This window comes from Sinohyriopsis cumingii, chromosome 6 (assembly GCF_028554795.1).
Source record: "Sinohyriopsis cumingii isolate HCF-2022 chromosome 6, ASM2855479v2, whole genome shotgun sequence".
In the NCBI taxonomy this organism is placed as follows: Eukaryota; Metazoa; Mollusca; class Bivalvia; order Unionida; family Unionidae; genus Sinohyriopsis; species Sinohyriopsis cumingii.
In genome coordinates, this window is record NC_142966.1 from 109,966,219 (window position 1) to 109,991,766 (window position 25,548).

The 25,548-nt window shown below is 34.6% G+C and overlaps 1 protein-coding gene across 1 annotated transcript in view; it reads left to right on the top strand.

Annotated features, from left to right (window-relative positions):
- LOC149797705 (WD repeat-containing protein 17-like) overlaps positions 1 to 25,548 on the top strand; it is a 122,301-nt gene that overhangs the window by 22,396 nt on the left and 74,357 nt on the right. Inside the window, exons 4-8 of the mRNA XM_089962629.1 lie at positions 9,937 to 10,191; positions 10,702 to 11,012; positions 14,642 to 14,755; positions 17,909 to 18,055; positions 19,577 to 19,659. Of these exons, the coding sequence (XP_089818755.1) occupies positions 9,937 to 10,191; positions 10,702 to 11,012; positions 14,642 to 14,755; positions 17,909 to 18,055; positions 19,577 to 19,659 (910 nt within the window). The remainder of the gene's footprint in view (positions 1 to 9,936; positions 10,192 to 10,701; positions 11,013 to 14,641; positions 14,756 to 17,908; positions 18,056 to 19,576; positions 19,660 to 25,548) is intronic.

The following is a 25,548-nucleotide window of genomic DNA, read 5'->3' on the forward strand; positions in this document are numbered from 1 at the left end:
AATCACTAATAAAGACAACCCTAGTCAATCTGGCCCCTGTGGCGATAAAAGGTGCAAAACCTGTCAACATATGATAGAGATCAGGACATTTTCTAGCACAGTGACTAGAGAAAAACTAAACATACATGGTCCAAATAAAACGTGTAAAACAGATAATGTCATTTATCTTATCACATGTAAGATCTGTAGCCTTCATTATGTTGGAGAAACTGAAAAGCTACACAAAAGGAATCAACCTTCATCGATCTGATTGGATGACAAAGAAGCTGTACAGAAGCCCATTTGCAGAACACTTCTCCTCCCCATGCCACACTTTCAGTGATATAACACTTATTGCAATTGCTCACAACCCCAACTGTGTTTCTAAACCAGGAAAGAAAAGGAATCTTACTGGATATGCTGCCTTAGAACATTGAAACCAAGCGGTTTAAACCGAGAAGACTAGAAAAAGACAACCATGCACAAATAAAATTATCTTTTGCAGCTGACACATTTTCTTTTAGATAATTCTCTAAATTTGTTTAATAGCCTATGACTACTGTACCAATGAAATATCAGGGATATAATTTGCACTTATAAATTTACATAAAATAACAGATGTCCATATGGCTCATCAGTTTCTAGGTCAATGCAAATATTTTCCAGTATCAGCAACAAGCTGAAATAAACTAATTGAAACATAATAAAGTTAAAAGTTTTAATTCATGCAGAAACAGCCATGTAAAGTTTTGCAAACATAACTGTTTTTCTGTTTTATTTGTTTGTCTTGTCTATGTTTTATAATTGTCTTTGAAAAAGACTGATTAAAGAGTCAAAAGTGCTCAGGCTAATTAGATACTAGTTTAGCACTGTTCATTGTCAGTTTATGGTTTATTGCATTTATCTTAATCAATCCCTGATACATGTTATCCCTGCTGGATCCAGTGCACTTGAAAGGATTGTTATAAGCCATAGTGTTTGGTGTTAAGAAGTTGCCTGCTTGCACTGGAGGAATCTTTAAGAGAATGAGTCATGGCACTTTATCACATATGGATGTTGTCAGCCCAAGTTAGTGAGCAAAGACTACCCAACCCAGGGGAAGTGTATTCATTGTCATATACTTGTTGACCTCTAATTAAAGCAAGATCTAATTCATCAGAGTAGGGTTTCTAAGAGACAATAAAGTCCGCATAATTTGACTGGTCATTACCCATTGACCAGGCAGTGATCATCAGGCACCAGATATTGATCATGAGGTATGGTCTGTGGTGCTGGTCTTTCATTTTTGGTCTCTAGTCCCTGATCTCAAAGCACTGAGTGCTAGTTGTTGAACATGGAGTGCTGGGCAGGGCACCAATCCCCGGTCAACATGTACCAGGCATTGGACAATGTTCTTTGGCCTCAGTACTGAGTTTTAACCGCTGGTCTGCAGGAAGGGAGTGGCTTAACCACACTTTCTTTATGTTATGGATGAATTTGCCATGGCTCCATAGATCAGGGGACTCAGGCACACTGTTGATCTTCTCTGCCTCCTCAGGTTTTATTTGTGGGGTAAGGGGGGACCACTGCTTGCATCCTACTTGGTCAAAGAATGAATTACCATTCCCCTTCTCCAGAGAGAGAGGTTAATCCCATCTCCTGCTATGAGTGGAGATTTGACATTGAACCTATGGTTAGGAATTAGTCCCTTTCTTCCAGAAGGGAGATTATGAGATGAAAAAAGCCTTAACTTAGAGAACAAAGAAAGGACAATGAACTGTCAATTTTTATGGATGCAGATGAGTACAAGCAAGAACCCTTCACATTGGATCATGCTCATCAATTGGCTTTTTAAAAAAAACTCATACCCAACAGTTCAGATGATGGAGGCGGAAGAGATGTAGACTTTTGGTAATGTGGTGAGTGAAGCTTAGTGCCTTCTTTCTCCAGATCTGTGTCCCATGCCTTAGCTATCATTGGAGGCTCAAATTCTCTCAGGTCTGGAGAGGCACTCTGTTGATTTCACTCAGTAATGGTGAAGGAGTTTACATTGAAACTGTTAAAAGGCCAAAAGGAGTTCCAGTCAGCAGAAGTGGTGGTGTGTCTTTTCTACATTTTGGCCCATTGTTTCATCAAATAGCTACAACTTGGCACCTTAAGACACCATCCCCCTTTTTGGATTCAACTATGGACTTTGGCAGGAACCTGGGCCATTGTCTTCTCATAAGTGCTCTTGATGTGTTGGAATTGTCTTGAAAATCTTGTACTTGTTACTCCTCCTGATTTGATGGTCATATTGATATGGGATTTTCACTGAAAGACTGTATATGATGTCTGGTTGTCACTCCTGAATGGATGGTCATATCGACATAGGGTTTTTACTGAAAGACTTTTTATGATGCCTAGTTGTTACTTGTTCTGAATGGATGGTCATATCGACATAGGGTTTCCACTGAAAGACTTTTTATGATGTCTAGTTGTTACTTGTCTTGACTGGATGGTCATATCGACATAGGGTTTTCACTGAAAGACTTTTTGTGATGTCTAGTTGGTATTCCTCCTGAATGGATAGTCATATCGACGTAGAGTTTTCATTTAAAGACTTTTTATGATGTCTAGTTGGTCCTAATATAAAAGCTGCCACTAGGGTGTCCAATATACTGTCACAGCAGTAATCTTGAAAATCTTGTGATTGCTGAGTCATCCTGAACAGAAAGTTATATTGACATGGGGTATTAGCCAGAAGATTTCTTATGTTAGTTTGGTCCTGAAAATGAAAGTAATTTTGCCCAGATGCCACCACAAAGGTCATCTTGAAAATATGATTTTTGCTACTCCACATGAATGAATGGTTGCAGAGGTATCAGCATAGGTGTTTTCACTGGAAGATTTCTTATGGTATCTAAGTAGGTTTTAAATAAAAATGTGTGCTGACCTGATAAGCCATATAGACACTACATTGGCCATCTTGAAATTATCACTACTTTTTGTATATGGAAAGTCACATCAAGATTGCATTTTCACTAGATGTTTTATGATGTCTAGCTGATACCAAATGAAAAGTATGCCAATTTTTATATTGCTACTTTCCCATAATGGAAAGTCACATGGACATGGGATTTTCACCAGAAGATGTTTTATGATGTCTAGCTGATACCAAATGAAAAGTGTGCCAATTTTTATATTGCTACTTTCCCATAATGGAAAGTCACATGGACATGGGATTTTCACCAGAAGATGTTTTATGATGTCTAGCTGATACCAAATGAAAAGTGTGCCAATTTTTATATTGCTACTTTTCCATAATGGAAAGTCACATGGACATGGGATTTTCACCAGAAGATGTTTTATGATGTCTAGCTGATACCAAATGAAAAGTGTGCCAATTTTTATATTGCTACTTTTCCATAATGGAAAGTCACATGGACATGGGATTTTCACCAGAAGATGTTTTATGATGTCTAGCTGATACCAAATGAAAAGTGTGCCAATTTTTATATTGCTACTTTCCCATAATGAAAAGTCACATGGACATGGGATTTTCACCAGAAGATGTTTTATGATGTCTAGCTGATACCAAATGAAAAGTGTGCCAATTTTTATATTGCTACTTTCCCATAATGGAAAGTCACATGGACATGGGATTTTCACCAGAAGATGTTTTATGATGTCTAGCTGATACCAAATGAAAAGTGTGCCAATTTTTATATTGCTACTTTCCCATAATGGAAAGTCACATGGACATGGGATTTTCACCAGAAGATGTTTTATGATGTCTAGCTGATACCAAATGAAAAGTGTGCCAATTTTTATATTGCTACTTTTCCATAATGGAAAGTCACATGGGCATGGGATTTTCCCCAGAAGACTAAGTATGCTGTATGCTGAATGAAAATAATGTCATTCTGACCTTAAATATGACTGCCATAATGAAAATGTTTGAAAATATTGTCACTAATTCTCCTGAATGGATTGTTGGATCAACTTAAATGTTTTCGCAAGTTTTCTAATGGTGTCCATTTTGTCTTAAATGAAAATGGAGCCAGTCTGGCAGCTACATTGTCTGATTTGAAAATGTTGTCAATCAAGAATATCAGAAATGGTTTCAGCACTCAGAACTTTAAAAAAATAAATTGTGTAATCTTGAATTCCAGAAAAATCTTTTCTGCCAGTAGAACATAATACAGTCCCTTCATTGACTCCCTTTATTTAAATAAGGGGTGTGGGGATCCCTCCCCACTTCCCAAATGGGCAGTTGAAGAATAGACCCTGGTCTAGTCATTGAGAATGGGGATAGAAACAGAAGGACTTGACAGAGATAAACTTCCAGCTGATTGAAATTCATAGTCTTTTAACTTGAATTAATAGCTTTCCATTCCTGAGTTGCATTTTCAGAGTAACAGTTTTCTAACTTGAAAATAATCAATTGTCTTTTTTTGAACATTTTCTTACCATACTATTTATTGTCCAAAAGATGTCCTTGTTTTTAACCCCCCCTCCAAGATATTGTTTTATATGTTTTCATAGGCTTCATCATGAATCTTAAGATAGGGTGGGGTGTTTCAGCTTTGCTTTCAGGTATTACTTGTGATAGAGTGGTACCTATACAAATATAAATGTATCAACAGGAACCTAGATTGCCCAATTCAGTTACTCCAAATCCAAGAGAATACAGGGGGTCAGAATGCCCAGTATATGGAACACACTGGTCATAATTTAGATTATACCACACTAGAGGAGTTAAAAATAAATGTGTTCTGTCTCATAACAGTAACATTGTACATTGGGTAGCAATTTATATTTACAATAATAAAAATCACCCAGGAATAGTACATTATAACTGTTATCCTCATGAAGTAAAGTTTATTATTATTATTGTTATTATTATTATTATTATTATTATTATTATTATTATTAACCATGTGGGATCCATATGCATGATTAATTACGACAGGGTATTAATTCTAGCAAAATATTTACTTTATGGTCAGGTGTTGTCTGGAGTACGTTGGTGGTATTCATTTTGTCAAAGAATTCATAATATTGAGATTCATTATAGGAAGTGCTTGCTTATCAATCAGTTCATAGTCAACATGGTAAACTTGGTACAGAGATGCCCTTACATGTGGCAAACTTGGCACAGAGATTCCCATACATGTGGTAAACTTGGCACAGAGATGCCCTTACATGTGGTAAACTTGGCACAGAGATTCCCATACATGTGGTAAACTTGGCACAGAGATTCCCATACATGTGGTAAACTTGGCACAGAGATTCCCCTACATGTGGTAAACTTGGCACAGAGATTCCCCTACATGTGGTAAACTTGGTACAGAGATGCCCTTATATATGGTAAACTTGGTACAGAGATTCCCTTACATGTGTTAAACATGGCACAGAGATTCCCCTACATGTGGCATACATGTGGTTATTGTTTTGAAATAAAAGGATTTCTGGGGAAAATCAGAGCATTCCATAGAATTGATCTATTCAGCATCACCTTTTGTAAACCAGATTCATGATCAATTTACAATCTTGCAATACACAGTCATCTCTGCAAGAAATAATTGGAATACAGGTTTTCACTTTCATGATGTTAAGTTAATTAACTTCCCAATACTTAGTACAATTTTCCAAGCTCAGCATACATATATATATATATATATATATATATATATATATATATATATATATATATATATATATATATATATATATATATGGATAGATAGATAGAGCATCTTATTGTGTCTTGAATATTAATGTTAATTGATTTTTGGAGAAACAGACTATTAATGAATTAATTTTCAACAGTTAATTGTGAATTTAGATAGAAAAAAATTATTCTTGTTAAAATACCAGCTTATGATTTGATCCGAGTGTGCACCTTATCATATGAATTTACATTTTTATTCATGAAATGCTAATTTTAAATATCTGTGGGTGCTACATACAGCAATTTTAAACATCCAGATATTATTTAGGAAGCATTGACAAATGATGAAGACAATACCATGCTAGATGACCTCACTGGTCTTGATAAAAGTTCATTTTGTCAAGCCATGAAAATATTGGTAGTGCTTGTAAAAATAAAAATATTCACAGTACCCAGTATGTTGCCATTTACATTGAAATTTGTCCATTTAAGGATAATAAAAGGACTTGTATGATAATTTCTTACTGGACAAGTGTCCTTTGTATGGAGATGTCCTTTAGATTTATTTTCATGGTACTGCTGTCCTTTGTTGCAACATCCTTCATCACAACACAATTCCAGATATAATACAGAACTGGTATGATCCCCACAAAAATTGACAAAATTGAAAATACAAAAGCAATTAGCTGAAACTTTTATATCAAAACTATTGTACTTAGATATTTGACTATCTGTTGAAAGAAAACAACTTGAAGCTTATGTACATTTCTCCACCACACACAAGCAGTCTTTTTGATCAGCTGTCTGGGTCCGGTCTAATTTAGATCGAATCTCTCCCATATTTTAATTGAGTTGCCCATCTGGATTATCCCAGAAAAGTGTTATTGAATGTGCTTGAAAGAAACCTTGAGTATGTCAAACCCCTTTATCTAGCGGACAAGTTAGCCACTTTCAACAGTGCTTCAGAAATGCTGGAGACAAATTGTATGGTCATAAGAAAGGAATATGAGCTACCTTTATCTCTCAGATCCTGTTTAGTGTAGTATTACCTGAGAATTCTCCAAGCCAGCTGTAGTCTTAATTACACTTGGACTTTGTATGTAATTAACATTTTTTCTTATGAATTAAATATCATTTACAAAAATAGATTGTTTCCATTTAAGACAGTAGGCCCCACTGTGTAATTTTGAAATATAGCAGGACATACTAACATGTCATGGTCAGTCGGCATTTAAATATAATTATACATATGACAAAATGGTCTCTCTGTGTGACTTAAGATTACTGGATAAGGTGTGAATAATATATGATGGTTGCTGTTTGACAACCTTTACTTTTTCTGAAAAAAAATGCAGTACCGTATTTACTTGCTTATATGTTTAGTCCAACTGCAAACTACACACTCAGATCTGCCATTGCAAAATGTGGGTCTGTGTTGTTTGCTAGGAGTAATCAGTAGAACAAAAAATGTATACCCCAGTCTGCAGGCACATTATGTTGTGGCAGATGAGGATCTTTGTTGTTTGTAGTTTGACTTGAATTATAAGCGAATACATACAATACTAGTAGAGGTTTTATTTTGCATTTTGGCCTGAGTCCTGCAATGACTCGTGACATCAGAATGATATTATAGACTTTTACTGATTGCACATGACTGATTTGCAACAAAACTAAAGTCAAAGTGATGGCTTGTTTGAGGCACTGTGGTCACAGGTTGATATTATTGTTTGAAACTTAAAGCAGTAGAAGTACTTTTCGGCAATTTATCCGGCTTAAAAATCAGCTAAACTTAAGGACTGGCAACTTTATTTCCTTGCGGTTATATGTGAAAATAACGAGGCCTTGGATAGACAGACAATTAATTTTGAGCAGTTTATGTATATGAAATACACCACATTAATTTAACTTGAACCGAGTAAGGTGAACCTCTTGAATGTATATAACATATCTCAAATAAATATAGAAGAAAGAAGATTTATTTAATAAAACAGTATTAACATATATAGGAAAACAACTATTTCCTATGTTAATATATTCAAGACACAACAGTGATTTCTCATCATTGGTTATGTTCCTTGTCGATGCTCTTGAAATAAGTAACAGAAAAGAGTGAAGACAACAAGATTTGTAAAATTTAACAAATAATTTATTTCCCTAGAATACAAAAAAGTGAAAAATGAGAAAAAAGAACTTTAGGTTTTATAAATTAAATCCAAAAATAATTCAAGAATTAAAAATCACAAGTGCTACCAATGAAAAGTTCTAAGTGAATCTTAGTTCAAATCCCGATGAAATTCAAGATGGAAGGCAATGATGTTAGTAATAGTCAGCATTGTACTGATGTGTCAAAAGTCTCTTGTTGAATCACATAAATTATTATTCCACTTTTTGAATTCCATATAAATTCCAATAAATGCCTTTGTCCAAGAATTATATCAGAGCACTTTTGTATTTTCAGACAAAATAATCACTTGAATGAAAAAAATTTGAAGAAAATAAAATTCAGCCCAAGCTAGTCATAACATAATGCAGCTTAACATGTCAGATGTTAAAGCACGACTGATAGAATTCTTATCAGAAGTTCAGCTATATGACTACTTAAGATGCAAAACAAATTCTTGGATGGGGGTCAAAAGTTCATCCTTCTGGAAAAATGGAAGTTTGTTTACCAATTGACACATGCTTTGTATTACGTAGTCCAGGTATGACCTTGACCCAACTTAATGATTCTTACTGTGAGAAAAATAATATAAAAATAATAAAATTTGTTTACAAAAACTGTCACTGATTTTGGAACAAGGTCAGCAACTAGTTACATTGTTTCTATTATTAGTTGTTTACATCAAAAATAATTTTTAAAAAAAGTCAGTTAGGTCAAACAGAACTAATTTCAATTCTGGCCAAGGTCAAGCCCATTAGACAATGTTACATTACAATAGCATATAATGGAATATAATTTTTTTTTTAAACTAACAAACAAACAATTAAATTAAATATACATAACAGTTAACCATAGATCAAATCGTTGTCTTCTTTGTATTCAACATTGTTGTATGTACTAAGATCAATAGGTATAGAATACCATGATATATATTATGAAGAACTTGAATAAGACAATCAAGGAAACTCTGTGTGTGTGTGTGTGTGTTTGTGTGAGCGATTGTGTGTGTGTGTGTGTGTGTCCAAGAGCCTTGGAACATTCAGTTGATTTTACAATCAACACATACAGCACTCCCTCGTTATGTTGCCCATGGAGCCATAGAATATACTGCTTTACATTAAACCACCTTACAATGAAGTATATTATTCATATAATTTTACTACATCATAAAATTGGATCCATGACCATACCTTCCTTATAACTGGAAAGTGTTATAATGAGGGGTCTTATAGTGAGTGAGTGCTGTATACTGATATCATTGCAAATATTCTAAGATATATTGATACCCATGCAAAATGAATTGTGTCATTTAAGTCAATTTACCCTTTACAGTTAAACATGTAGTTAATTTGTTTCATTTACATGATATTATTTGCTTAAATTGCACTAGTTAAGAACATTTTAGGCAAGTATCTGTAAAACGTTTGGTAGGTAATTTACATAAATATAATAAATTAATTCTCCAGTACAGTAAATTGTATGGATCATAGGGTTGGGTCAGACAGATTGTCTTTGAAACTAACACTTTTGGCTTTGATGGAAAATATTTGAGATGTGCTGTTTATTTTGTTTTTTCTTCTTCTCAATGTCATAATTAAAAACTGAGTTTCAGAATTGACAAGAACAACAGCAACTTCAATTAGAGGAAATCCCATGGTTACCATTGTTTCTTACAGAACTTTGTGACAATGAGTAAAGATTATGGGAGAAAATCAATCAAACATATGAAACAGAATCTCAGACACTGACGTTGAATTACATTATCAATGTATATGTATATTACAGGATCATTAAAACAGAAAAATATGCAGTTCTAATCAGTTGATAAGATTGTGGGTAAAAGCATGAAAGGCACATTGAAACTTGTTCACATGTGCAGTGGATGATGGGATATATATTTATATGTAGATATATTGGTAGGTAAGATACACAGATGGGTAAACACGGACATGTTTGTGTCATCTATCATGTGTTCATTAAAAGCCAGCAGCTGGCAGAATTCACAGTTTATTGTGATTTCTGCTGACTGGTAATATCTATAAGGAATCAACTGGTAGTTGTCATGAATCAAAATTATTAATTTCTTTATCTTATTTCACATATATTTCATCAATTCAGACTCTTTGATTAAAACTGAAATTCATGTTGATTTCTCTTTCAGGGTCAAAAGGGTTAAAGCATGTCCTACAGCCAGAGAAAGAAGAGGAAGAAGAGGAGGAGAATGATTGTGTCACAGCCCTAGAATGGGACCCTTTATCTACTGACTATCTGCTGATCTGCAACAAAAGTAGTGGTGTCCGCCTAGTGGACACTGTATCTGTGACATTAATCATGCGCTTCCATTTGCCCAGTGTAGCCACAAGGGTCCACACACTCTCTTGGGTGGCAAGTGCCCCAGGAATGTTTGTCACTGGTGGTAAGTTATGAAGAAAAAAACCTTTGAAGGTCTGCATTTTTAATGGCATAATTACAAGTGTCTGTGTTTTATTAATAGAATAGGATTGAAATTCACACGAGTTACTTGTTCATGCACTAGCCCTGAAACATTTGAGTTCTTTTCTATATATATATAACAATAAGACTGAGAGTTTATTGTGTTTTACCAGAAGTGGATCCTTTTTTTGTGTGTTTTAACAGAAGTGGATCCTTTTTTTAGTGTTGTTTAACAGAAGTGGATTCTTCTTTTTTTTAAAAAGTTTTCTTCGAAATCAAGTTATTTCATTTGCACTTTTTAATTTTGAATTATAATAATAATGATGTAGATAACTAAAATCTCTAATGTCTTTATGTATATACAGGTCTTTATGTATATACAGGTGAACTTATCCGTCTTTATGTATATACAGGTGAACTTATCTGCCTTCTGGCTGTTTCATTTCTTAATAATCATCATTTTGTTAAAATATGCCTTTTCTTGGCATTTCAGACTCACTCACTGGTGTTCTGAGGTTGTGGAATGTTTCAAAACCAAATCCAATTGAAAACATTCGGCTAAAAAAGAGTGGATTCCATGTTCTTCAAACAATATGTGATAATACTCCGACAGTAGTGACAGATGAGAAAGACTCATCTTCTGATTCCAATGTGCTTTCTTCAACCAGTTTGGCCCAGGCACCAGCCATGGTTACTAACACTCATTTTGCCCTTCCTCCAGCCCAGATTGTCTGCACCTTTCGGGATGGAGGGGTCGGGCTTTATAATTTAGGGAGGAAAAAATGGATCTTCCTCAGGAAACAGGTAATTTATACTCTGAGAGCACAACGAACCATATGCACCTTTTTGCCCTGTTTCAAAATAATTACTATTGACTGCATTCAGCAGCTTGTAAAAACCTTAAAATGTCCACTTGTTACATGACATCATTCAAGCAAAGTTTCCAATGCCATGGTCTGGAAATTCCTGCCAAAAACAACCCACACAAGATTCAGCCATTCATTGGCAGTGAAGCTTGCGTCTTTAAAGGGCACTAAGGACAATACAAATTTGTTCTTTTATGGACAAAGTTTGTACATGTAAATACAGTGCAACCTCTAAAAGCCAGAAACCCTTGGAACCTTCAAACAGTTTTAATGTTGAGAGGTTTTTGGCCTACTAAGGCTATTGTAAATGTGAGAGAGAGAGATTACATATTATCACATAGTCGGTACAGTCTTCCTATAGTATGTACAGTTTCATATTTTTTATAGTACAGTGTCTTTCATATCACTTTCTGCAATTCTTATTGGTACAAACAAGGACATAAAATTATTGTGCAGTACTCTCTTTACTGGTTGGTTCCGATGATAGGAAAATGTTTTTAACACTGCCTTCTAATTTTTTTTATTTCAATGAATGTTTTGGTGGCCATTTTGTTACTCAAGTCACGAAAGGGAATTGGGGAAAAATGATCTCGTCTGTCTGAATATGACCAATTTATCAACATAGGTGCTTATTATGTCCTGTATAACGTATCACCATCATATAACATATCATCATTTGAAAAACTGAGTAAAATGCCAAGAGAAGAAAAGCAATACCAACAAGAAAAACTAAGGGTATTGCTCAGTTGATAGTGAGTGTATGGTTGGAGGGGCAGGTATACCTGTAACATGGAATCCACCCTATACTTTAGCATGGTTTAAAGGCTAACTAGTCTTATAGAAGTTAATAAACTCATCTCTGTTCAAAGAAAAATGTGGATATAACTCCGAACTGACCAGACTTTATCCAACCACAGCATATATAGGCAGTCAATATATATGATGCAATTCCAACTTAAAATTAAATTTAATTGTATAGTCTGTTCCAGATCAAATAGTGCAAATATCCAGTCAAAATACATTACAGTAAATATGAGAATTTCTGCATCCAGTAATCCTCCTTTCACATGAATATTGCAACAATATAATGTTTAGTTGTCAAAGTGAACTTTAGGACAAACAATTTCTACTGTACATTCTGTGGTTAGTATGCCAGACTTGTGACCAGAAGGGTACAGGTTAAACTCCTTTCCTCGGTGGCATGGGGACTCAGTGGTTAGTATGCTAGACTTGTGACCAGAAGGGTACAGGTTAAACTCCTTTCCTCGGTGGCAAGGGGACTAGGAGGTTAGTATGCCAGACTTGTGACCAGAAGGGTACATGTTAAACTCCTTTCATCTGTGGCATGGGGACTTGGTGGTTACTATGCCAGACTTGTGACCAGAAGGGTACAGGTTAAACTCCTTTCCTTGGTGGCATGGGGACTTGGTGGTTAGTATTCCAAACTTGTGACCATAAGGGTACAGGTTAAACTCCTTTCCTCGGTGGCATGGGGATTCGGAGGTTAGTATGCCAGACTTGTAACCAGAAGGGCACAGGTTAAACTCCTTTCCTTGGTGGCATGGGGATTTGGAGGTTAGTATGCCAGACTTGCGACCAGAAGGGTACAGGTCAAACTCCATTCCTCGGTGGCATGGGGATTTGGAGGTTAGTATGCCAGACTTGTAACCAGAAGGGCACAGGTTAAACTCCTTTCCTCGGTGCCATGGGGATTCGAAGGTTAGTATGCCAGACTTGCGACCAGAAGGGTACAGGTTAAACTCCTTTCCTCGGTGGCATGGGGACTTGGAGGTTAGTATGCCAGACTTGTAACCAGAAGGGTACAGGTTAAACTCCTTTCCATCACATCCATCCTTGATCAGCCACTGGGGTGTTCCATGGGCAAGACACTTTAATGGCCTTTGCATTAATGAAATTTATGTGTTTGTGTGCTGTAAAATACCTGACCAAACCAAAACCTCAATGACATCTTGATTGTCTGCAGCATTTGACACAATAGACCATGATATATCACTTCACCATCTCCATCTTGTATTTGGCATTCATGATACAGCCTTACTGTGGTTCAAGTCCTACTTGGTCAACAGGACACAAATTGTATCTGCAAATGGAATACACTCCAGCCCAGTTGATCTATGTTGAGGTGTTCCACAGGGGTCTGTTCTTGGACCTGTTCTCTTCATTCTGTATACTCAGTCGCTCCCAAGTGTCATAGATCATCATCCAGCGTCTCACCAATTATACGCTGATGACACCCAAATATACAAATATTGCCACCCAACAGAAGTTGATGCTACCATCCAAGGTGTAGAGAGGTGCATTTCTGATGTGAAATCATGGATGACATGTAATAAGCTGCAGATTAATGATGATAAAACTGAGGCCATTCTGATCACAACACAAAAACTTTCTCATTCATATCCTTTACCTCAAACAATAAATATCAGCAACACCAACATTAAATTCACACAATCAGTATGAAACCTAGGTGTTACTCTGGACAGTACTCTCACATTGCACCAACATGTCATGAACATATGCAAGGCTGCATATCTTGAACTGAGATGCATCAGCTCAATTTGCAAATATCTTTCAGTTGATGCCACTAAAACACTGTGTTCATTTGTACTTTCAAGACTGGACTATTGTAACTCAATTCTGTCTGGTTCATCTCAATATCTACTCCAAAAACTTCAAAAGTTCAAAACACAGCTGCTCGGATCATACTTAGAATACCCCGATCAGAGCACACCTCCCCACTGCTCTGTACCCTACACTGGCTATCCATTCAATCCAGAACCAAACACAAAATTTGTTCTCTGTGCTACATTTCACTGATGGACTCTAGTCCAACATACCTATCCTACCTCATCCATGTGTACACACCAGCAAGATACTTGCTCTCCTCTTCTGACAATTGTATACTCAATATTCCCACTATGAAAACAAAGTCATATGGACAGCGTTCTTTTGCATACCAGGGCCCAGCAATGTGGAATGAATTGCCCATTGAACTTAGACACAAAGACACAGTGATCACATTCAAGAGTGCTCTCAAAACTCACTTATTTCGACTGCAAGAACAAACTTAAAGACCTAATAATGTTTCCTACCTAAAATATACTCAGCATGTTTTGTATTTTTTTATTTTTTTCTAATTTCATGGTGTTTGTTTTTGTAATAATATTATTATGTTTTTTTATCTTATAGGTGCTGTCTAATGTTGTAAAGCACTTAGAGCTTCTAAAGATTAGGCGCTATACAAAGTCCTCATTTTTATTATTATTATTATCTAAATTTAAACTGGGCCTTGGTAAATCTTTCTCTCTTTTATGGCGAGTCTTGATCTTTTGGTCCAGAATCAAGTTATGTTCATGAAATCCACGCCTTTAGTAGATTTTATTAAGGGGTAAGGCCTACTGGGAATGAGTAATGGAGAAATGTGTAAAAGGGACAAAGTAGCTTGCTACAAAATTCTTGTTTAGATTTTGTGGCTGAGAGGAAACAGTTATGTTTTTAGCAGAGACAACTTCATTTTGAATGTTATTTTAATACTTCTCAATTCAGGGTCATGTGGAGACAATATTTGATTGCAAGTTCCATCCAGAAGATCCAGATTTGCTGGCAACTGGAAGTTTTGATGGAACAATCAAAGTCTGGGATATCAATACCTTTACAGCGGTAACACAAAATGTTATTTTATTACATTTTGATTTGTTCTATTCTGTTCATTGAAAGCAACTATAATTCAGTATTTTTCAATATTACAATATAGTTTATTGTGTATAATTATGGCAGTTCATTTGCATACATACTTAACTTAAAATTTAAATTTTCTTTGTCAGTTTTAAACCAGTTAGAATGCAAGCTGCCATCAGGCTTGGGATTTGCCTTCATGTTGAGATAGTTCTTAAAAAATGTTTCCTTATCAAAGACAATGACTTTTTTTTCCAACCAGGTATGTTGGCAGTGGTAGAAAACTCATATGTTTTGCTTTGAAATGGCAAATGAAAATCTTCAGGGGTCAAGCGAATTTTCAATTGGAGCTGGCCAGTGTTTCTTATTAACAAAAAGATGTTCTGTGGAGAATATTGCACACTTTGTTTATTGAAAGTCCACACTTATACTGAAAGTTTGCATTGAAGGTTGACACTTTTTACAAAAACGCTTGTATTGAATGTCCACACTTTGTACTGGAATTTTGTATTGAAGGTCCACACTTTGTACTTACTGGAAGTTTGTATTGAAAGTGTACACTTTGTACTTAAATTTTGTATTGAAGGTCCACACTTTGTACTGGAAGTTTGTATTGAATGTCCACACTTTGTACTGGAAGTTTGTATTGAATGTCCACACTTTGTACTGGAAGTTTGTATTGAATGTCCACACTTTGTACTGGAATTCTGTACTGAAGGTCTACACTTTGTACTGGAAGTTTGTATTGAAGGTCCACACTTTGTACTAGAATTTTGTATTGAAGGTCCCCACTTTGTACTGGAATTTTTGTGTTGAAGGTCCACACTTTGTTCTGGAAGTTTGTATTGAAGGTCCACACTTTGTACTGGAATTTTGTATTGAATGTCCACACTTTGTACTAGAATTTTGTATTGAATGTCTACACTTTGTACTGGAAGTTTGTATCAAAGGTCTACACTTTGTACTGGAAGTTTGTATTGAATGTCTACACTTTGTACTGGAAGTTTGTATTGAAGGTCCACACTTTGTACTGGAATTTTGTATTGAATATCCACACTTTGTACTAGAATTTTGTATTGAATGTCCACACTTTGTACTGGAAGTTTGTATTGAATGTCCACACTTTATACTGGAAGTTTGTATTGAATGTCCACACTTTGTACTGGAAGTTTGTATTGAATGTTCACACTTTGTACTTACTGGAAGTTTGTATTGAATGTCCACACTTTGTACTGGAAGTTTGTATTGAATGTCCACACTCTGTACTGGAAGTTTGTATTGAAAGTCCACACTTTGTACTGGAAGTTTGTATTGAAGGTCCACACTTTGTACTGAAGTTTGTATTGAAGGTCCACACTTTGTACTGGAAGTTTGTATTGAAGGTCCACACTTTGTGCTTACTGGAAGTTTGTATTGAAGGTCCATAATTTGTTCAAATAGTTTGTTTTCCATTTGGTTGATCAAGGCCTTGCAAGCACTTGCCTCTCACACTTCAGACTGATCTCATTATATAATTACTTTCAACCGGTTTAGAGGAATTACATATCAAGTTCCAGAAAACAATCTTTTGCATGATAAATTTAGGTCATTAACATTGTCAGCATTTATATTTCAATAATAACTGCTTGACTACAAGTTTATTCCTGGGGTAAGTAACATTTTTGTACTTGCCTGACTGGCCAAGTGGATTCTGAGCAATTATTCAACGTGGAAGAGAGATATAGACAGACAGAGGAAGTAATTTTTTATCCCAAGAAATATGCACCAGGATTTTAGTCACAGAAAATCAATTTCCTTCTCAGAAAATAAAATGGTTGCATGGTTACTACCCAAATAAAAGTTACCTATCTCTAAAATGTTTACTGTATCCAGATAAATGACAAATAAATGTCTTCTTTAATCATGCCTGCCATATTGCCAGATTTATAAGATTATATTTAAAATAATAAAAAAAACATGCCAGGGGTTTTGGTGGTAAAGAATCATGTGTTTTGCATGTCATCCTGTCGCTGGAATGTTTTAATGTGTTACATGGTTCATATGGAGTAAGAGTTAGCTTCCTCTGTCCTTATTTCACAGATGTCTTTTACAATGATAGACATCTTTTACATTGATATATATATTTTACAAATGACAGATGTCTTTTACATTGACAGACGTTTTTTACAATGACAGATGTCTTTTACATTGACAGACCTCTTTTACATTAACAGATATCTTTTAAGTGAGACAAGTATTTTCATGTGTACTCAGTATGCAGCCATATAATGATGTACTACCATAGATAATTTCGAACCTTTTAAAAGAATGGAGTTTATATAATGCATTTATTTCCAGGCCTATATTTTAAGGATTGATATTACCATTCTCATTTATTTTCTGTATTGCCTATCATTTATTTTTTATATTGCCTATCTTTTATTCTCTATATTGCCTATCTTTTACTCTCTATATTTCCTATCTTTTATTTTCTATATTGCCTATCATTTATTTTCTATATTGCCTATCTTTTATTCTCTATATTGCCTATCTTTTATTCTCTATATCGCCTATCTTTTACTCTCTATATTGCCTATCTTTTATTCTCTATATTGCCTATCATTTATTTTCTATATTGCTTATCTTCTTTTCTCTATATTACCTGTCTTTTATTCTCTATATTGCCTATCTTTTATTCTCTATATTGCCTATCTTCTATTCTCTATATTGCCTATCTTTTATTCTCTATATTGCCCGTCATTTATTTTCTATATTGCCTATCTTTTATTCTCTATATTGCCTATCTTTTATTCTCAATATTGCCTATCTTTTATTCTCTATATTACCTATCTTTTATTCTCTATATTGCCTATCTTTTATTTTCTATATTGCCTATCATTTATTTTCTATATTAACCTATCATTTATTTTCTATATTTACCTATCTTTTATTCTCTATATTTACCTATCTTTTATTCTCTATATTACCTCTGAAAGAATTGTATTATCTTTACCTTTGATCTTTTAAGACTGCATATTTACATTTTGTTTGGAAGGGTTTACCTTTTCAAGTTGCAAATTTTTGATTAGCAGTATATATCCAGTGTTGTTTTGATGGGCTGTTAAACCTTGTACATGCATACATCCTTTCCGTGATCAGGTACACTCATCCTCAGGGAATGAAGGAGTTATTTACTCCATATCTTGGGCCCCTGCTGATCTGAACTGTATCGTGGCCTGCACAAGTAAACTTGGAATTTTCATCTGGGATATCCGAAAGGGTCGAGTCATCAAAAGATTTAATGAGGTACGATAAAGAGGTACAAGAAAATGGTATGAGAAAGAAGTACGATAAAGAGGTATAAGAAAGAGGTATGAGAAAGATTAATAAGAAAGAGGTACGAGTAAGAGGTATGAGAAAGAGGTATAAGAAAGAAATATAAGAAAGCTGTATGAGAAAGAGGTACAAGAAAGAGAGCTGCAGTGCTTTGTCATTTAAGTTTATAGTTTTTTTTTTAATGCTAATGCAGGAAACAGATCAAACTATTTGCACCAAGGTGCAGTGGACAACCAGGTGTTATTTTGCCCAAGGTCATAGGCTGAGTGGAATAGAACACATGGTTGTCTAAAGCAGTGAGCCACTGTTATTTTTTTCCCCTTCATAACTATTAACATTATTGTTTTATTATCTACAGCAGTGAGCCACAATTAGTTTGTTCTTTTCTATTTATTATTATAAAATTAATATTTTTATTATCTAATTGACTTAAGGCTTTCACAAAAATAAGTGCAAATTGAAGTTACACATTAAATTGAATTACCAGGATAAACTTCAACCCTAAGAAATTTTGATCAGACACAGATAATCAAAAACACTTTCATCTTTGTGAAAATGCAGATTAATTTTTCAAATAGTAAATGCCTTTTATATGCATGTTACTGCAACTATTGACCATAATTGCGCTTAAAGGGAAATAGATCAAACAATCCCATGAACAAGAAATGGTTCAATGCAAATAAAATTATAGCTGTTGAGTATTAAAAAAAACTTTATTTAATGTCAACTAGACAGGTTTTTTCACTGGTAATTTGTACCACACACCCTTGATGTCACATATGTTGATGTGATGTTGTTGTTAAGAAGGAGTAACCCAGAGAACCACTCATGATAAGTGATCATGTATCACTGTATATGTTAGAAGCTGGGATCAGATTCATGACTGCAGAGGACCTGATCTGAAATGTGCAGGTTATCAATGCTTTACTGTGTAGTCTCCAATAGCACAATGACTAATGACTGGGCAATAAGTTTGCAGCCTTAAATTAATTATATCCTGAATTTAACATTTCAAGTTATTTATGGGTAGGTAGATGATTTGTCTGCAGTAAGAACACATTAATAAATTTAGAGTTCTTCATCAAGATATTTTTGGACTATGATGGAAACTTTAAGATTATTTTTTGAGAATCATTTTTTATTTACTGCTCAGACAGTACGGGTTTTTTGTGGGGGGGGGGAGGTTTTGCAAGGTTTTTCTCATGAATCCCAGCTTTTTGACAATGAAGAAAACATTAGGAGTTTTCCATTTCTTGACTATAATGGAAACATGAGATGTTTTAGCACAGCTGAAACAGTAAGTCTTAGAGTGTTTAGAGTTATTTAACTTTTAACTACACTGGGAAGAAAATGTTTTGTTGAAGATCCCTTTGACCATGATGAAGGGTATCAAGTCAGTTCTTATTCAGAATTTTCTTGGCTGTGATGAAAACATGTAGAGTACTTTGGTAAAATAGAGCAGTTTTAAATGAATTTAAATGTGATTTTCAGCATGGGAAGAATCCTGTATATACAGTAGCATGGAACCAGCATGACTCCAGAAGAATTATGTCCTGTGGTGGAGATGGTTACTGGTATCTATATATTTTATAGACCTTTTTCTTTTATATTCTCATCAACAGAGTTGGGAGAAGATATTGTTGTTTGCTCATTCATATACTTCATTGTTCATTCATTCCTACCCTATCAGTGTTTTGTTATCCGCTTCAATATCTTCAACCCTATTTCTCCTGCATTTATGAAACATTGTCTGTACATGCATCATGGGAAGAATAAGTCAGCCATAGCCAAACTAAGTCACTGACATAATTTTGCATGCTTCAGTCATGTTTATATTTTTAGCTGTTTATTCGTTACACCTTCGTTATAGGAAAACTAAGTCAGTTTGACCTAATTTTCACTCTTGAGTGACATTTGTATTTTCAAGTGTTGTTTATACACTCAATATCTTAGACCCTTTTTCACTTACACATTTGCAAATTGGTTTGTGGATAGATCTCAGTGATAACAAACTCATGCAAAAACTATTTTAATGTGACTCAAGTTTCACACTTAAGTTATTTGTATTTTTGGCTTTATATTTGTTGCACACTCAACATCTTGCATCCTGTTTCACTATTATTCATGAAAATTGGAATGCGGTTGCATCTCAAAGATACTAATTTAACTATACCAAATTTAGGACATTGTTGATGGAGTATACTTTGGGAAAGATAGAAACATATTGATTTTAGCATATTTAAATCCAAGGTCAAGGACACTGATACAGGCCAGGGAAATAGTTTCATGTAAAATAAACTTTAATTAATAAGGGTATGAAACTTTGAAGAGGATCTGACAGTGGTTTAAACATCTAAAGGTCACAGAGACATCTTTCAGCAACTCTGAATTTCACAATTGGTCCTACATTTTGAGCAAGGTTTTAGGGTTAAGGTTAAAGGTCAGGCCTATTAAGAGCCATTGGTTAATACTGTTCTGAGTTAGCTACACCCTGCTAGAGCCTACATACAGGAATATTAAACACAGGACAGGTGTATAATGTTCATGGTACTCTTGTTTCCCCAACAAAATACCTTTCATTGTTGTTATTCTCCCATTTTTATAAGCAGGGATATACATATTGCTACATCACTCTGTATGTCTGGTCATAACGAGTTTTGTGTTCAGAGCATAGTTCTCAGACTGTTTAAGATATCGCTATGAAACTTGGTACACTTATTGGACTAATGGTCCACATGTGCTTTTTACTATGAAACTTGGTACACTTATTGGACTAATGGTCCTCGTGTGCTTTTGACTATGAAACTTGGTACATTTATTGGGCTAGTGGTCCTCGTGTCATTTGCTATGAAACTTGGTACATTTATAGGGCTAATGGTCCACATGTGCCTTTTGCTATGAAACTTGGTACATTTATTGTGCTAGTGGTCCTAGTGTCATTTGCTATGAAACTTAGTACATTTATTGGACTAATGATCCACATGTGCCTTTTGCTATGAAACTTGGTACATTTATTGTGCTAGTGGTCCTTGTGTCATTTGCTATGAAACTTAGTACATTTATTGGACTAATGATCCATATGTGCCTTTTACTATGAAACTTGGTACATTTATTGGGCTAGTGGTCCTCGTGTCATTTGCTATGAAACTTAGTACATTTATTGGACTAATGATCCATATGTGCCTTTTACTATGAAACTTGGTACATTTATTGGGCTAGTGGTCCTCGTGTCATTTGCTATGAAACTTAGTACATTTATTGGACTAATGATCCATATGTGCCTTTTACTATGAAACTTGGTACATTTATTGGGCTAGTGGTCCTCGTGTCATTTGCTATGAAACTTAGTACATTTATTGGACTAATGATCCATATGTGCCTTTTACTATGAAACTTGGTACATTTATTGGGCTAGTGGTCCTCGTGTCATTTGCTATGAAACTTAGTACATTTATTGGACTAATGATCCGTATGTGCCTTTTACTGTGAAACTTGGTACATTTATTGGGCTAGTGGTCCTCATGTGTCATTTACTATGAAACTTAGTACATTTATTGGACTAATGATCCACATGTGCCTTTTGCTATGAAACTTGGTACACTTATTGTGCTAGTGGTCCTTGTGTCATTTGCTGTGAAACTTAGTACATTTATTGGACTAATGATGCACATGTGCCTTTTACTATGAAACTTGGTACATTTATTGGGCTAGTGGTCCTCATGTGTCATTAACTATGAAACTTGGTACACTTATAGGACTAATGGTCCAAATGTGTTATTTGCTATCAAGCTTGGTACATTTATTGGGCTAGTGGTCCTCATGTGTCATTTACTATGAAACTTGGTACACTTATAGGACTAATGGTCCAAATGTTTTATTTGCTATCAAGCTTGGTACACTTATTGATCTATTGGTCCACATGTGCTCTCAAACTTGGTACACTTATTGTGATTGTGGTCCAGCTGTGCCTTTTGCTATCAAACTTGGTCCACTTATTGGACTAATGGTCCACATCTGCCATTTGCTATCAAGATTGGTACACTTATTGGTCTGTTGGTCCACATGTGCTCTCAAACTTGGTACACTTATTGAATCCATTCAGTGAATACTGTATCCTTTACGGACAGGTATTCTTTATGTGCCTTTTGCCTTTAAGAGTTCTTAAGTTTCAGTGTTGTTTTCAGTTTTGCCAAATTTTACGTACATCAATTCATTATCCACACTTTCATTTCCAGGGTTAAAAGCCAAATCTATTAGATATTTCTGTGAAATTAGGAACACATACTGGACTGCAATTTTTTATTATCAATATTTCAACATTTTTGACCATTTATCAATCCATCCATCATTCACACTTTCATTTCTGAAGTATAACTAAAAAGCCATTAAGCATATCTCTGTCACTCTTAGTACACATGTTAGATTGTCAGTCCACAGTGTCTTTTGTTATTAACAATTCTTCAGTTTAAATAAATTTAATGATTTTTTATATTAGTCTCTCCATTTATCTATTATTTACACTTTTGTTTCTGGTCCAGAACTAAAAGTATTATGTAAGAGACTGCTATTAAAAATGGATAAGCATATTAGAGCAGTGATCTTGATAACCTTCAAAATTCTCAAGTTTTAGTATATTTATGTTGTTGTGTTTTGTGAATAGTTTTTTTAAAATATGAATTTCTTATACATACATTCTTGACAGATTATTCTATATCTTAACTGACAGTTTGACAGGGGAAAGGATGTAGATGTCTCCATCTTTCTGTTTTTATATATCTCTAGTATGTAATGTGGGAGTGGTGGGGGTGTTGCTATCACTATGTGTCCGTACATTAACATTTTCATTTCTGGAGCATATTGTTTACGAAATTTCAACCAAACACAGTACACATGTTAACCAAATTGTGTGTAGCAGTGCCTTTTGATACATAGAATTATCAGCATTTAATATTTCTTATGTTACCTTAGAAACAAAGTGCAGCACAAGTAGTAAATAAAGTACTAACATTACTATAAGATTGAGAGTGCTGAAACATAGGATACATTTAGTAGGAATCTTTACATAAGCTGGGATATAGGATACATTTAGTAGGAATCTTTACTTGAGCAGGAATATAGGATACATTCAGTAGATAAGCTGGAATATAGGACACGTTCATTTGGAGTCTTTACGTAAGCTGGAATATAGGATATGTACAGTAGATAAACTGGAATATAGGACACATTCATTTGGAGTCTTTATGTAAGCTGAAATATAGGATACATTTAGTAGGAATCTTTGCATAAGCTTGAATATAGGACACATTCATTTACAGACTTTACACAAGCTGGAATATAGGATACATTTAGTAGGAATCTTTACACAAGCTGGAATATAAGATACATTTAGTAGGAATCTTTACATAAGCTGGAATATAGGATACATTTAGTAGGAATCTTTACACAAGCTGCAACATAGGATACATTTAGTAGGAATCTTTACATAAACTGGAATATAGGATACATTTAGTAGGAATCTTTACACAAGCTGGAATATAGGATACATTTAGTAGGAGTCTTTACACAAGCTGGAATATAGGATACCTTTAGTAGGAATCTTTACATAAGCTGGAATATAGGATACATTTAGTAGGAATCTTTACATAAGCTGGAACATAGCATACATTTAGTAGGAGTCTTTACACAAGCTGGAACATAGGATACATTTAGTAGGAATCTTTACATAAGCTTGAATATAGGACACATTCATTTACAGACTTTACACAAGCTGGAATATAGGATACATTTAGTAGGAATCTACACAAGCTGGAATATAAGATACATTTAGTAGGAATCTTTACATAAGCTGGAACATAGGATACATTTAGTAGGAGTCTTTACATAAGCTGCAACATAGGATACATTTATTAAGAGTCTTTACACAAGCTGGAATATAGGATACATTTAGTAGGAGTCTTTACACAAGCTGGAATATAGGATACATTTAGTAGGAGTCTTTACACAAGCTGGAATATAAGATACATTTAGTAGGAATCTTTACACAAGCTGCAACATAGGATACATTTATTAGGAGTCTTTACACAAGCTTGAATATAGGATACATTTAGTAGGAGTCTTTACACAAGCTGGAATATAGGATACATTTAGTAGGAGTCTTTACACAAGCTGGAATATAGGATACATTTAGTAGGAATCTTTACACAAGTTGCAACATAGGATACATTTAGTAGGAGTCTTTACACAAGCTGGAATATAGGATATATAGGATACATTTATTAGGAGTCTTTACACAAGCTGGAATATAGGATACATTTAGTAGGAATCTTTACATAAGCTGGAATATAGGATACATTTAGTAGGAATCTTTACAAAAGCTCGAATATATGATACATTTTGTAGGAATCTTTACATAAGCTGGAACATAGGATACATGTAGTAGGAGTCTTTACACAAGCTGGAACATAGGATACATTTAGTAGGAATCTTTACTTGAGCAGGAATATAGGATACATTCAGTAGATAAGCTGGAATATAGGACACATTCAGTTGGAGTATTTACGTACTAAGCTGGAATATAGGATACATACAGTAGATAAACTGGAATATAGGACACATTCATTTGGAGTCTTTACATAAGCTGAAATATAGGATTCATTTAGTAGGAATCTTTACATAAGCTTGAATATAGGACACATTCCTTTGGAGTCTTTACACAAGGTGGAATATAGGATACATTTAGTATGAATCTTTACATAAGCTGGAATATAAGACACATTTAGTAGTAATCTTTACATAAGCAGGAATATAGGATACATTTAGTAGGAGTCTTTACACAAGCTAGAATACATTTAGGATAGGAGGATACATTTAGTAGGAGTCTTTACACAAGCTGGAATATAGGATACCTTTAGTAGGAATCTTTACATAAGCTGGAATATAGGATACATTTAGTAGGAATCTTTACACAAGCTGGAATATAGGATACATTTAGTAGGAATCTTTACATAAGCTGGAACATAGGATACATTTAGTAGGAGTCTTTACACAAGCTGGAACATAGGATACATTTAGTAGGAGTCTTTACACAAGCTGGAACATAGGATACATTTAGTAGGAGTCTTTACACAAGCTGGAATATAGGATACATTTAGTAGGAGTCTTTACACAAGCTGGAATATAGGATACATTTAGTAGGAGTCATTACACAAGCTGGAACATAGGATACATTTAGTAGGAGTCTTTACACAAGCTGGAATATAGGATAAATTTAGTAGGAGTCTTTACATATGGGAGACTGGAGCAAATATGTAATCTCTAGATGGCTTTTGTTCAACTTTGCTATGAAATAGTATGTCGGTGTGGTCCTATGTTAAAGTTAATTTTCACCTATCAGAAAATTTATACCAACAGTCATGGAAAAAAGGAGACTGTTTCATGTATCTTGCAAAAAGTTTGCTTGTACA